Genomic DNA, 15,130 nt, shown 5'->3' on the forward strand with positions numbered 1-15,130 from the left:
ATCTATAAACAGTCGGTTCACGAATTGACACCCCTACTGGGCTCTATGGAGAGAAATCCAATTCGGTCATTACATCTATGTGCACGTGGGGGGGCCAACACTTTCTCACGGAAATCATTTTCCTAATTTTATTTTTTCGAACTGGATTTTACGAATAATCATTAAACAAACGGATCCTTACCAAAAAGGGCAAACCATCGAACCATCGAACCATCGAACCATCGAACCATCGAACCAACGAAAACTCCAGTGCTGTTCTTTCTTAGATTCTCTCGGTCCCCTGTCCTACCTTTATTCACTCCGGCGAATTTCCTTGCTTCGATCTTAGCGTCTTGTGTGCGGCGACGGGAGCAGTTAACATTACCTCTTATCTCTCTCGTCGATGACCTCTGAAACCCTAGACCTCCCTCAGTTGGCGACACGGGGAATTTTTTGAGGCTAATAACGACGGTGTCTTCCCCCGACACGACACCGAGAGCAAATCCTCCAAAGTTCAATTCCATGTAAAGAAGCTTGAGTTAACAAAGGCATGCCTAATCCCACGAAGCTCAGGTTTGTGATAGTAGTTTTCGTTTCTGATCCTTAAAATTGTTTTGCTTTTTAGAATTTTCTTTACGATTATTTCTCTTCTTTTTACATTTTAGGCTGGATATCACTCCCGGAACAGTTCTGATTATCAATCTCTGGGAGGTTTAAGTGGGAAAGAATTTTTTTCCTAGAGCAACTTCCTTTTGGGTTGTTTCTCATTACTGGTAAGTTATCTATTTTATATGTTCATTGATTGCTGTTGTAACTGGTTTCATTTTCATTACGGGAAGTTTGCTGTTGAAGTAATAGAATTTTGGTTCGTAACTTAATTGTTCCTATGATTTTAAATGTCCTTATACATTATGAAAGCATTATTTTATTTATTTATTTTTATTTAATTTTTTTGTGAAAATTAATGTTGCATTAAGACGCATATAAATGTAAGACATGCTAGTTTGAAGGAGAAAGATGTTCCATTAGTTGGTTTTAAGCCATTTTATTCATGGAGGCAAGTTTTAGTAAAACTCATTGGTTTTAGTCTATGTTTGGTTTGCATTAGGAGTCTATTACTTTATAAAATGGTGGACATCTTTCATTAGGATCATTTTTTAATATTAAATACCGTGATGAAAAATTATAATCAGTACATATTGGGTTTATGGAATTGACAAGTTGTGTGAGACCTGTTTTGGTCTTCAAACCTGGGTCATGGCCAAATTGAGAATCTTGCTTAGTATTTTGCAATTACTTCTATTTCTTGTGCTGTTTCTCGCTCAGATAGTGCTTGCATGAGGTTTCTCTGGTGCTACTTTGCCTCTTGAATCAGGTCAGACTTTTCGATAGAGTTTCAAACCAGTCTTGTCCTGTTCAAGTTCTCCATACAGTAAACTGTTTAGATAGGACTGGTTTAAAGTTCAACTTAAGGATTTAGTTTTTAATTCGTAATTCTGGTTTTGCGCAGTTAAGTTTTCGACTCCCTTCAACCTGCAAAGATAGTCTTTCCTTTTTTTGGCTGTCCCAAATTGATCCATCAAATAAATTAAGTGATAGATTTTTACAAAATCTACCACATTAACGCTTGCATTTATTACCACATTTCATTTATTGTAGAATTTGAAGTGAGTTTTATATGAGTATTGGATAGACAATTTTGGAAAACAAGAGGGCTTTAATGCTATATCCACTCTTCCTTATCTTTGTGTTTTTCTAAATGGGATGGGCATTGCGGGAAAGAGGGAGTATATAAATATGGTGTTCTGATTTTTTTTTTTTTGTTAAGAGGGGGGAGGGAATAGATAACAAAGAGATTTGATGGATCAAAGTCTGTTCGCAGAATCCTTGATGGTATTGTTCTTAGATTAGATTGATCCAGTTCTTAGCCTGTCAAATGAGAGTTCAATTTTATTGAAATCCAAGGACTTCCAATGAGGTGTCTCTACCCAAGGGGTTATACGTTCTAAATCATGCTATGGGGAGGAAATTTCCTTGTAATCTTACATATGCTCATAGTTTTAGGGGTTTGAATTTGAGTCCTTGATGGATTCTGTCTGTTCGTGTTTATTGTATGCTTATTATCATGGAAATGGTGAGGGAAGTGTGGGGAAGAATTGTTGCAGTTAAGAAGAACAAGAAGGCCAGTAGCAAACCAAGCTATCAAATTGGTCCAAGAATGGACCAATATGTTTAATTTTGAGTGTCCAATGGAAATGGCTTGATATTTTTGGGTTTATTGTAATGGGCCAATTTAATAAGCTCAACTATTAGGGATTTAAGTCGTATACAGGATTAAATAGTTAGTTTCTGTTTAGTTAAGGTTCTATAATTCTTCCCCTTCTACATGGTTTTTCCGACCATGAATGCTCGTATAGTCTCATCCTGGAATACCAGGCCCTAACATGTTGCCATGGATCCAGTGGTGGTTAGAACATCAAGGGTCTTCTGACCACCTCCGGATGTTTGTGCGGTTTTGGTAGTCATTCGCTGGATGGTTTCAGGGCTGTATACCCCTCCGATAAGACCCCATCGACGGCGTTTGTATTTCTGAAGCCACAAGGGTTTTACGCCCCCTACTTGGACGCCGTTGGATTTTCCGGCGTTTGACGCTGTTTCCTCTGTCGCCAGGTATGGGATGTCATTCACTGGGGAGTTGCGGTGTCGTAGGGCGCTGGGATTGGCCGTATCTTGTGCCATCAGAGCGACTTGCAGAGGGCAGTTTCTTTCTCCAGTAGGAAGAAAAAGAGAAGAAGAAGAAGAAGAGGAGGAGGGGGTGGGGCTTGCCTTTCTAATAACAAAACCAAATGACATTTTTACGCTTACTTTTGGGACATATAAGCACATGCTCATTAACACTGAGCGCATAAATGGAAAAAAATTGGTTTTTGGCCAAAACACATAAATGGATCAAGACCCATTTTTTGGTTTTTGTGTTTTTTCAATCTTTTTAAAATAGAAACAAGTTCCATGAATGATACCAAATGCAACCAAAATGTTTTTTGGGACAACAATCAAAAACAAAAATGATACCAAAGAGAGTCTTAGAATATGTTCTAATTACATCCTTTTGCGAGAGCATGCATCTGCATATTTTTTTTGATGAATAACTTCACAGTTTGTTTTCTGATTTCATATATTTTGCTTGTGGTCTTTAGTGGTAGATAGAGATAAAGCCATGCAAAAGGATCACAGTGTTAGTGCCCCTTCAACTCCTACAGGTCGGCTTCGGCACCGCAGACGTTCAAATGAGGTTGGTGAATTGAACATACAAATTGTTATTTCGAGTTATTTCTATACACAACTTTTCCTGTCAAGTAGTTTATTATAGCCGTGGAAGTACTTCCTGTCAAGTAGTTTATTATAGCTATGCAAGTTCATGGAAGTTGGTTTTTCTATCACTCCTGTTATTTTAAAATCCCACCTTGCTTTTAAATCTACATTCCACACTTTGTTTCGAACTGCTGATTGAGCCTTTGGAATAAGACTCATTGGATATGTTTCTTGGTGCTGGATTGATCTGGTTTGTACAGACATTCATTCTTTGTAAATGAGGATCTATACTGTTTAAGTATCTGAGAAGATAAAAAAATGTGGGATTTACTGAACAAAGTGGTTTTTCTTTGATGCTAGATTCCTTCGGAGGTGAGCAAAGCAAATGGAAGTCACTTACTTGTTGATGATCGAAGCAAATACAGGTCAATGTTGATCCGTGCATATTCATCTGTCTGGATGATTGGAGGATTTGCATTTGTTATCTATATGGGTCATCTGTATATTTTGGTGATGGTTGTTGTTATCCAAATATTTATGGCAAGAGAGCTTTTCAATCTACTAAGGAGATCTCATGAAGACAAGCAACTTCCAGGGTTCAGGCTTTTAAACTGGTAAGGAAATCAGGTTTATCTGTAACAAAGTTATATATGTGCCCAGGTTTCTAAATGGTTAGAAGCCGAGGTCGCTTTTATGACCAAATCCAAAACCTAGTTATGAGAATGACCAATTTATGGATAATTTATAGGTGACATCCATCATGTGCCATTCTTGTATAATTGATTTGTTTTGATTTGTGTTACCAGGCATTTTTTCTTCACGGCAATGCTTTTTGTATATGGCCGCATTCTCAGTCAACAGCTTGTAAACACTGTAACTTCAGAGAAAATTTTGTATCGACTTGTGGGCGGACTTGTGAAATATCAAATGGTTATTTGTTACTTCTTATATATTGCAGGTTGGTTAATTTCTCACGTTTATTGTTTTATTTATGCACACAAAGAATCTCTTGCTATTATGCTGTTATAATATATAATCCAACTGAAGAAATTCCACTCTAACATTCGCTTCTAAAAAAATGGCTGGTTTGACAGAAAGGTGGCAGGGGCAGTAGGGACTAGTGGTGGGGGATTGGGAAGTCGGGACATGTGGGGCATGTCCACATGAATTTCCTTGTCTCTTTCTCTCCTATCATTTGTCTTCTTTTTGCTGGGTGAACTCCTTTCCTACAAATGTAGGTCTGGAGCTCTGGTGGTTGTTTGGAGATTGAGGTGTGGTGGTTGCTTGGAGATTGGGTGAGTGATCATATCAAGTTTGGGTGTTTGAGTTCCTTTTTGGTGTGGAGGTGGTTGAGATTTTTTTTTTTTTGGGGGGGGGGGGGGTTGCATATTGAAAGCTGCTTGGGTTGGTGTGGATGTTCAGTGTTCTGGACCACTTACTTGCCACCCCCACCCTTTTTTTTGAAGAAAGAATCCTTCTCTCTGGTTGGAGTTTAATTCTGCGTGAGACTGTGAGTTGTAATATTTTTCATACTGATACAATTTTTTTGTTGCGATAAAAAAGAGTTCATATGCTGTTATACATTGATTTTGATCCTTTTAGATTCAGAATTCCCCTGCCATAATGTATTGCAACTGAAGTATGATCTCTTTATTGGGTTTAGGATTTATGTGGTTCATTCTTACGTTGAAGAAGAAGATGTACAAGTATCAATTTGGCCAATATGCATGGACACATATGATTCTAATTGTGGTGTTTACACAGTCTGCCTTCACAGTAGCGAATATTTTTGAAGGAATCTTCTGGTAAAATAGGTTACTAGAACTGTGACTCCTGCTAAGTAGTTGTTATGAACTCAAAATTCATTCTTTAAGCTTTGTTCTGCCATTACTTGTTGCGTGTCCCATTTCCTTAAATCTCGTAATTATGAACTCAAATTTCAATCTTTGAGCTTATTCTGCCATCATTTGTTCAGTTGTTACATGTTTCATTTCTTTAAACTTTGTTATGTGCCCCCTGGGTTATTATCCTTCTCTTTACTTATACTCACGTGTGTAATATCTCTGATGCATGATTATGAATTTTTTGATTTGTTAATTGGTTTCCTATATCAAGTTCTAATGATATCATTTCAATTTTGTTTGTCATGTATTTCATGTCTTATTTTTTTCCTTCCTTTTAGGAGCCTGCCTTTTCCCCACCATTTTTTTCTTTATCTTTTTATCTGTTAATTTTCTAGTTGTAATAATGTGTTTTCATGCATGGTAAATATTTTTTTCCTTTCATAATATTGTACTTTTATTTATCATTTAAAAGATTTTGCTCCTTTAACAGGCCTAGCTTTATCATGCTTTACCAATGTATTTTGTTTTCAACTCCCAGCTTGGTTCTCATTTCTAAAGGGGAAATTATGTAATAGTGCATCTAGGACTGTTCATATTGTTACTATGATCTGTCTCTGTATGGTTATTTGTCAATCCTTGCTGCTTTCACCTTTCCCCTTGGCCAAAGTCAGTGGGAAAGACATGATAGTTGTGCTATCTATTTGTTCGATATTAATGTCAGATATGGGAAAGAGAGGGAATATTTTATTCATCAAAAAAAAAAAAAAAAAAAAAAAAAAAAATGTGGAAGAAGTTTAATTGAAAATGTATGGGAAGATAGTCTGGGCAGGGTTGATTAGTTCTACGAATATGTTCTATTTATGTCTGATGGTATCGGAGCAATTGAACCCTTGGTGGCTGTCATTCATGTTACCAACTGCTTATTCCAAAAGCTTGAGCTGTTAGGGGCTACGACAATGTATATCAACAGACAACACCCATCCGCATGTGCAGACCCACATACACACGGCTTTGCACGTGACACCATCATGTGGTGGTCCATCACGTGGAGCCAAGGGTACTGTAGGGGCACAACACCACATAACACAAACCCTTCACACTTACCAGGGATTGAACGCCCAATCTCCTCGCTCTGATACCATGTTACAACCGCTTATCCCAAAAGCTCGAACTGTTAAGTAAGGCTACAACAATGCATATCAACACAACAACAATTCAGACTACATTGAAAGGTTTATTGTAATATCTTATTATTAATCAGATTCGATTGAAAGGTATTTAAGGCTAAATTCTCTTCTTGGTACCTGTTGGGTTTTAGAATTGCAGTGGCATTACTATTTTCATTTGAGTGCACTTCCATTGGTTCTTATTTCTTCACATGTTGTGTTTAATCCTTTTGGTTATTCTTTGTGTTACACTTGACAAATATATTTATCTAGGTGATATTTTCTCTATATTTTCTTTCCTGATAAACTCTAGATACCCATGCAGGTTTCTTCTTCCTGCATCACTTATTGTAATCAATGATATTGCTGCCTACATTTTTGGGTTTTTCTTCGGTAGAACACCTTTAATCAAGTTGTCTCCAAAGAAAACTTGGGAGGGTTTTATTGGAGCATCTGTTGCAACTATCATTTCTGCGTTTGTGGTGAGCATGATGTGTTCTTTTCCCTGATGACTACAAAGCTTGCTTCTGAGAATCATTTGATTGTTAACTGTTCTTGGCGAAGTATTTCTCAGTAATTTTTGCTTTCCCTTCGTCATTGTTTTATTACAAATTGTTCTTGGAAAATATTTGTGATTCACTTATTTTAATTTGAATCAGTGTCACATTGAAATTTTCGCCCAAGGAATCTGTCTCAGTATGAGAAAATTGAGAGGCACAGTCCTATTCTTTGCTCACTCTGTGGTCTTTGTTTTAGGAGTTATTGGGGATCTAACTGAGATGATCATTTGGGTTCCTAAGCTGGACCATCCTCTCACTGTGCATTCTTATTTGAAATGGGCTTTCTAATTGTCTGCTTGGTTGTCATTCATACATTTAAACCTATTCTCTGTTTTCTATTTAGTTATTTATTTATTTATAGTACATGCTCTGGGCATGCTTAAAATTTATCTCTTGAATGAACTTGTATTCTTATGAGGCTTTCAGAGTTCTTTACGATTTGGTGTCTATAAAAATTAGATGTATGCTAACTTGAATTTTCTTAATGAAGCTAGCAAATATCATGGGGCGTTTTCAGTGGCTAACATGTCCAAAGAAGGTAACATTTTGAATAGATAATGCATTTCTGTGTTCTATCCCTCGCAATCTCATGCGGGTGTTTATTGTCCTAGTTTGATGGAAAAAATTGTGCAGGATTTATCAACTGGTTGGCTTCACTGTGATCCTGATCCACTGTTTAAGCCAGCATATTATTCTTTGCCGGACTGGGTTCCTCAATGGGTGAGTGAATTAGCGATACTTAGTTGTTCTTAGGTATTGCCTACTTTAAAAAATATTGAATATTTAGTGGAAATCAGAAGGAAATAATTAAAATTGCCACACAACTATTTTTTTTTCATGATATTGAAGCCATTTTACTGTATTAGTTGGCCTGATAAGTCATAACAGAATTTAGTGTTTTCGCATTGGGGCTGTCTTATTGGCAGCAGTACTTGATTATTATTCTGTAAAGATTTCAAATATCATACTGGATATACTTTTCTAGTTGCTGTATACTCTATGCATTGCATTGTGGTTTTCTGGGTACTAGAGAATGCAGTCTAAATCTGAACCTGAAAAATACAGCAAGAGAGGCTAGTACAGACAGGATTGCAGAAACAGGGGATATAATCTGAAATAGGGAAAAAAGTGTAACACTGGCCTGAGATATCAGAACAAGGTAAATTGATATAAGAACCCTAAGAATCAAAGATTGTTAAATAAATAAAACCGGCTAGTGAAAAATTCAAGCAACAAGCAAGAACTGAGAAAAATATAGCTGGGTTTGATGATATGCTTTAAGAAACGGAGCTAGTATTATTCTAGTAAGTCACAAATATCGGATTCTGAGTTCAGTTTTTATTGTTAGAAAGAAATAGTTAGGGTTCTGAATCAATATTCTGTATGGAAGAGAAGAATATTAGAAGAGATCAGGGAGAAGTAGAAGAATTAGAGGGAAATTTCAGAATTAGAGAATAAGTAGGACAAAGATGAATGAGAAAAAATCACAAGAGCAGATCAGAAGAAGAAGAAAGTGGGATATCGGATCTGGAATACCAATGAGCAATTCGGTATGCACAGCTCAACAGTTCCAGAACTCTGAAGAAAAGTCAAAATTTTTAATTCAAATCATGTCCAGTTGATGGGAGATGTGTGTATATTTATAACCTTTTAAATTTCCTTAACTCATTCTCCTAGTCACTCTCATACACCGACTTAACAAAGTATACACAGTACAAAACTCTTATCTTATTAATAATTATCCTGATTTAATGCAAACACTTAACTACTAATCCTGTGTACTAGGTCCACTCCTACTTAATGGGCTTGTAGTCAAGTCCTAATACAGTAAATAACCAATAAACAATTGACCAAAGCCTATAAACCCATTTATGAATCAAATTCTGACCTTCCTAAGCCCAATTGGTTAGTCTTGACTGCATCACTATGGCCACCAAGTTGTATTTTTTTTTTTTGGGTGGGGGGGGGGGGGGGGATGTGCAAAGGGTGATAGAATAAGAAGACAAATTGGGAGAAGTAGTTGTAGCTGCCACCACTGCTGGAAAAGTTGCAGCGGCAGCCACTGTCATCAACCATAGTAGAAGAAGAAGAAGGAGAAAAACAAAGAGCAAATGGTGGAAGAATAAGAAGATGAATGGGAAGAAGTAGTTGTAGCAGCCACCACTGCTGGAAAAGTTGCAGCGGCAGCCACTGCCTAAACCATCCAATGTCACCATCCATTGTAGGAGAAGGAGAAGGAGAAGGAGCGGAAGGTGGAGGAAGAAGTAGAAGACCACCTCTTTTGGGTTTTATTTGTTAGAATTATAACTTTGAAGAAGATATTCTTTAATTTTATATATTACCCCTCATATTTACAAGTAAAAGAAATAAAATTTTATTTTTCATATAAACCGTCCTTCAAAATTACATCTTAAAGAGAAGAAAATCATATTCTACTCCTGAAACCCCTTGGTATATGCATGCATTAGTTGCTAGGCGCCATGGTGACAAGGTGGTCACTGCTTGGGCTCCGCCTAGGCACCATGACAACTATGGCTCTTTGGGTATTAGGGATTTCCCCTTTTATTTCTCCATAAAATATCATTTCATGTTCGCTGTGGTAATATTCTTGCTATTGTAGTTTTTTGCATGGCCTTCACTGAACACTTTAGTTTCCAATATTATGGTTTATTCTAGGGTGGGAAATCGAGCTGCGTCCAAAAGTTGCCAGGACCTGAGTAGTTGTGGGAATATTTAGGGGGAATGGAGATGTGGGCAGGTGTTTAAGTATGGCAGAGTCAGGGTGTGGATTGGCGATGTGCTGTGCTGGCTGCATCTTAGACCACTTTTTACAAGTGTATATAATGTTAGTTGAACAGGGCATAGGTAAAGTTTTCTACTCAAATGGTAGCCGAATGATGAGGGAAGGCGGTGTGGAAGTCAAGGCTCCTATGAACTGCCTTAAGGCTTGCCTTGTGTGTTGCTTTGGGATATTGAACCTTGCCACCTTGGCCAGAGGAGATCAAAGAATAGTAAAAGTCATGGGGAGCGTGATGCAGTAGCATTATCGTGGCTAGACCGGTCTGATCCGATCTGGAAACCCGGACCGAGACGAAACTGAACCTACTCAGGATTTTGGTCTAATAAGGGCTGGTAGGGATTTATTTAGCTATTTGGGGTTAATTCTACAATTAGACTTTTATCTTATTTTATTTTAGAGTTGGATATATGTAGGAGATTTGATTGAGTTGTTTCCTAGTTTTAAAAGAGTTTGTTTTGGTAGGTTCTATTAGGAGTCTTTTCTTTTATCTTTATATACATTGTAAACCAACTTTTGGGGATGGAAAGAATTTTATTTTGGTTGCCTATACTGTTGTCTGAGATGCACAGGGAAAATGCCAGATGAATGGAGTTGAAGCATTGTGGTTATGAGAGAGAGTTATTGAAACCCACGAGACAAGAAACTACTATTACTGAGAACCAATTTGGTTTTTTGCCAGAAAGATCCATGACAGAAGCAATTTACTTAGGAGACTCGTGGAAAAATTTAGAGATTGCAAGTAGGATCTTCACATGGTATTTATTGATCTAGAAAAAGCTTATGACAGAATCCCTAGGGAGTTAATCTGGAAAGTACTAGAGAAGAGAAGTGTTTCAAGTAAATATGTGGACATAAATAAAGATATGTATGATGATGTGATGACTAGTGTATGAACTATGGGGATCAAGGTAGTGAATTTCCATTTACAGTTACATCAAGGATTAGCTTTAAGCCCTTATTTTTTTGCACTTATCATAGATGACTTAACTCGAGAAATTCACGAGGAGGTTCCTTGGTATATGTTTTTTGCTGATGACACTATTTTGGTAGATGAGACAAAAAGGGATTAATGAAGTTGGAGTGCTAGACATCAACCATGGAGTCAAAAGGTTTAAAGATAAGTAGAACGAAGATGGAGTATATGATGTGTAACTTTAGTTATACTAGTACGGATAGTGTGGTGGTGAAAATTTATGAGAGGGAGATTCCGTAAAGTAATTATTTTAGTTATCTGGGCTCAATCATAAATAAAGAAGGTGATATAAAGGATGATGTTTCACAGAGAATTAAAATAGGATGGAAGGCGTGGGGAGTTGCGTACCAAGTGTCGTATGATCATTTTATTCCTTTAAAACTTAAAAGAAAATTTTATAGGATAGTCATATGAGTGGCTATGATGTGTGATGCAGAATGTTGGGCAGCATCATGTAGATAACTCAGTGTACCAGAGATGAGGATGTTGAGATAGATGTATGGAAAATTAAGTAGGATGAAGTAAGGAATGATTATATTAGAGCGGATCTAGGAGTAGCTCCGATACATGATAAGCTACGAGAAAGTCGTTTGAGATGGCATGACCATATTCAATAGTGGCCTTTGTTTGCTCCAGTATAGAGGAATGATTTGATTCAGATTGAAGGAACTAAAAGAGTCAGGGACCTAAGATGACCCTAGGAGAGGTGGTGAGGAAAGACATGCATAGCTGCTTTGTATCAAGTATGACCTCAAATAGAGCTGATTGGAGGGCAAGGATCCATGTAGCTGTGGATAAGGCTGAGTTGTTGTTTTTGTTATATTGTTGTATGGGATGATTAAATCTCATTGGGAATATGGTCCTCCCCTTCTTAACCTTAGATATTGAACACTGGATTAAAACCAAACTTAAATAGCAAAAGACAACTTTAACCAGTCACTTCGTTTTCAGTTTACAATACTGCTGAGGAATGAAAAGCCATGGTTTTGGTACCCTCAAATCCATGTCACATATAGGGGTGTTGGGCGAACCCCAGGGCAACAATCATTGCCCTAACACCTTTTCTAGCATAATAATGCTAAAAATGAAAAACATAGTGTTTCTATGGTGGCTGGTTTATGCATTCAAAGTTCCCTTTTCTCTTTCTCCTCTGATGGGGCTCCTGCCCCTTGCATCCATGTTTCTTCCTCTTTCTTTAATAAATTGTTTAGTACCAATACTAGAAAGAAAAGGCCTGATTTGAACCGAACAATAAATGAAACAACTATAACCAAAATCCTAAATATAAAATTGCTGCCCAAAATATAGGAAATTAAATTCAAATACGATTGCATCTCTTAAATTATTTGGCTATGCATGAAAATGTTGTCATATCAGCACATGAAGCTTTAGGAGTCATTGTCAACTAAATTAAACCATGAGCAGACAATTTGTCATCTAATAAGAGATCAAACTTGCAGTTTCCGTGGGTAGAGATATCAATCTTGCCAGTGCAGTATCATGCCCTAGCTCTTGGTCTATTTGCATCTATCATAGCACCTTTTGGAGGATTTTTTGCAAGTGGTTTTAAGAGAGCTTTCAAAATCAAGGTATTTCCTCATTTGATTGTTCAGCTGAATTTAGATCATAGTTGTCATGGTGTCTAGGCAACCAAAACACCCGCCTAGGTGACCAAGACGACACTAGATGCCAAGGCGGTCACTTAGACGACTCCTTGACAACTATGATTAGATGGAACTTGGAATGCATTTTAAATTTGGTACTTGTTGACCACCCCTCCCTGAAAATTATTGCAGGATTTTGGTCATAGCATTCCGGGACATGGTGGGATTACTGACAGAATGGATTGCCAGGTGCGCCTGCTAAAACATTGAAACAATACTTCATTTTTTTTATTCAAATTTTTATTTTGCTCAAGGAACTTTATGTAAAAAGTCTTAGTAATATATTTGATTTCTTTTAGTTGGTTTCTTATTTCATTTCTCTTAATTTGTTTAGCCTGGCACTGATTGAAATCACAATTGCTAGCGAGCTTCTCCTCCATTCTTATGCTTTCATTTGTGCAATCCATTTCTTCAAATACCATTTGCAGAATACATTTCCAAGGCTTCTACGTAAAAATTCTACGACTTACTTTCCCCAGATGATTTTATGTTCCTTTCAATGTTTTACCTATAGATATGATGGCTTAAGGAGCACACTGTCAGTAGACTGAGTTCGGCATCAAATTTTAATTCAAGCTTAACCCAGTGAAGAGAGTGAATCAGTATGGCTGCTTCTGGCTGTGGAGGCTGGTTAGGCTTGTGGAGCACCTAGACCAGCCTTCTTTGGGAAAGCATCGACTTGAAAATTGACACTTGAAAGATAGATGGATCTGGGCATTTGGCATAGATAAGCTAGTGCCTAACCTGTATTTGTTGGCATGCATCCACTGGAAACTAAATTTTAATTCAAGATTAACCCAGTGGAGAGAGTTAATCATCTAGACCAGCATTTTTTGGGCAAGCATTGACTTGGAAATTGAAATTTGAAAGATAGATGGATCTGGGCATTTGACAAAGATAACCTAGTGCCTACCCTGTATTGTTGGCATACACTGAAAACTAAAGTTCGACTAAAACTTGAATATGAATTATTTTGTCTTCTTGAATTGGGTCAGGTCGGAGTGCAGGCTTTGGCTTTGCCTCTGATTGGTAGCAATGTCATTCGATTGTATGCCTTTGTATAGCAGTTCTTTGAATGGATGGTTTAGATTGCGGTGCATGTGTGACTATGTATTCTTGGCATCCTCATTGAATAATTGAATGTTGATATCACCTACATGTGTTGTGCTGTTCCTAATAATGGTGTGTTTGTGTAGATGGTGATGGCTGTGTTTGCGTATATTTATCATCAGTCATTTGTTGTGCCTGGAAGCTATTCGGTGGAGATTATCTTGGATCAGGTGAAGTGCTGCCCTGAAATATACATGTCTTTGTGTGTGTGTTCCTCATTTCAGGTTTGAATTGTACAAGACAAATATGTGATTGGGTTGGTTTTGTTGTTACCATGATGTAGATATTGAGGAACCTTACTTTCGAGGAGCAACTGGCTTTGTATATGAAGCTTGGGCATATTTTTCAGGATAGAGAAATTGGACGACACTAAGGTGGAATATGTTAAATGTGGCTTTAACTTGACACACTTTTTCCTTGGGTACGTTCTGTAAATGGTGTTCTGCTTTTTTGTGGAACCACATTTGAATGCATAAATATGGCTTCGACAATGAAATGGCTTATGTACAGTGCTTATTTCCAAATTGTTTATTCATGCTTGGTTAAGTGTAAAGATTTTGTAGTACTGTAATGCTTTTCTCACTTTTGTGTATTATTTTTTTGGTATATCTGTTGATGAATCCTTTTGGCACCTGTTTTCAGTTGCTCTTTTACTAAGAGAATCTGGGCAGCACTTTAATTCTTGGTGTCCTTAAGAGCAAACTCGTTTAAGGACTTAATTTGTGTCCTATCCAAAACAGATAACAGTATTTTCTATAATTCTGTATTTCATGTGGCATGAAGGAAATCAGGTTTTGAACAATAATTTTGGATCAAATCCATGGACTTCTGAACCTGATTGTCAAATGAGTTGATTGGCAGTTCATCTTAAGAAACACCATTGGAGAGATCCTAGGTTTTAAGCCCACAAGTTGGTATTAATCGTCGTCACAGATGGGAGATTTACGAAGTAAACAAAAGAAGCGGGATGTACTGTGGTCTTATCAGAAGGCGATGGAATCTATATCAAATCTTTTGCTTATGTTTATATACTAGAATCCACAGATGAAGCGGAAGGAAAAGCTATTGATCAAGGACTCAGAGCGGTGATGGTACAGGGCATCCAACGCATAGGGACTTTGCCCCTTTCAGCTAACTAGTGCATTGGCTAAAGGATGACTTCAATACCTGACCTTGGAAACTATTCTTTTTGTTGACCAATATCTCATATGTTTCTGAACATTTTGAATATGTTAACCAATATGGCTAGAATATCCAAAACAATTGGTAAGACAACCAACACAAACATTGATTTATGTTCTTTTAGTTAATTTTAAAGCATACCCCCCACCCACACCACCAATTGTGGGCTTTCTGTTCTACTATTTGCCAGGCTTCCTTCCGTCTGGGTAGCTGTGAAAAAACAATTTAATGTTACCAGAATAGAATGCCAATAGCTTTTAGGTAGTAGATGAAAAGTGGGAGGGGTAGAAGTGTAATTACACATCCCATCCAACGTTGAAAGCATGACCATGCATATAAACTTTTGCCATATTTAATTAGAGAGTTTTTATTTCACCATGGGTGAAGAGAAACTTACTGCTACAATCTCATAATTACTCCCCCATAATCCATATATGACAAATGCTTGAAGTCATAAGTAAAGAGATTCTTTCTGCATTGTGATGGAAAACTCAGTCCTATTTAATTTTGTTGGAATACGGCTGAGAAAAGGTATTTTTG

At 37.2% G+C, this 15,130-nt stretch overlaps 1 protein-coding gene across 1 annotated transcript; it reads left to right on the plus strand.

Annotated features, from left to right (window-relative positions):
- Positions 1–222: 222 nt before the first annotated feature.
- LOC122060425 (phosphatidate cytidylyltransferase 1-like) lies at positions 223–14,014 on the plus strand. Its single transcript, XM_042623509.1, has 13 exons — positions 223–552; positions 645–752; positions 3,177–3,271; positions 3,652–3,905; positions 4,098–4,249; positions 4,955–5,096; positions 6,627–6,783; positions 7,352–7,399; positions 7,495–7,581; positions 12,095–12,223; positions 12,431–12,487; positions 13,495–13,578; positions 13,692–14,014. Exons 3-13 carry the CDS (start codon positions 3,197–3,199, stop codon positions 13,779–13,781), a joined length of 1,275 nt encoding a protein of 424 aa, XP_042479443.1. The 5' UTR covers positions 223–552; positions 645–752; positions 3,177–3,196; the 3' UTR covers positions 13,782–14,014.
- Positions 14,015–15,130: the final 1,116 nt, after the last annotated feature.

Source organism: Macadamia integrifolia, chromosome 14 (genome assembly GCF_013358625.1).
Source record: "Macadamia integrifolia cultivar HAES 741 chromosome 14, SCU_Mint_v3, whole genome shotgun sequence".
Lineage (NCBI taxonomy): Eukaryota > Viridiplantae > Streptophyta > Magnoliopsida > Proteales > Proteaceae > Macadamia > Macadamia integrifolia.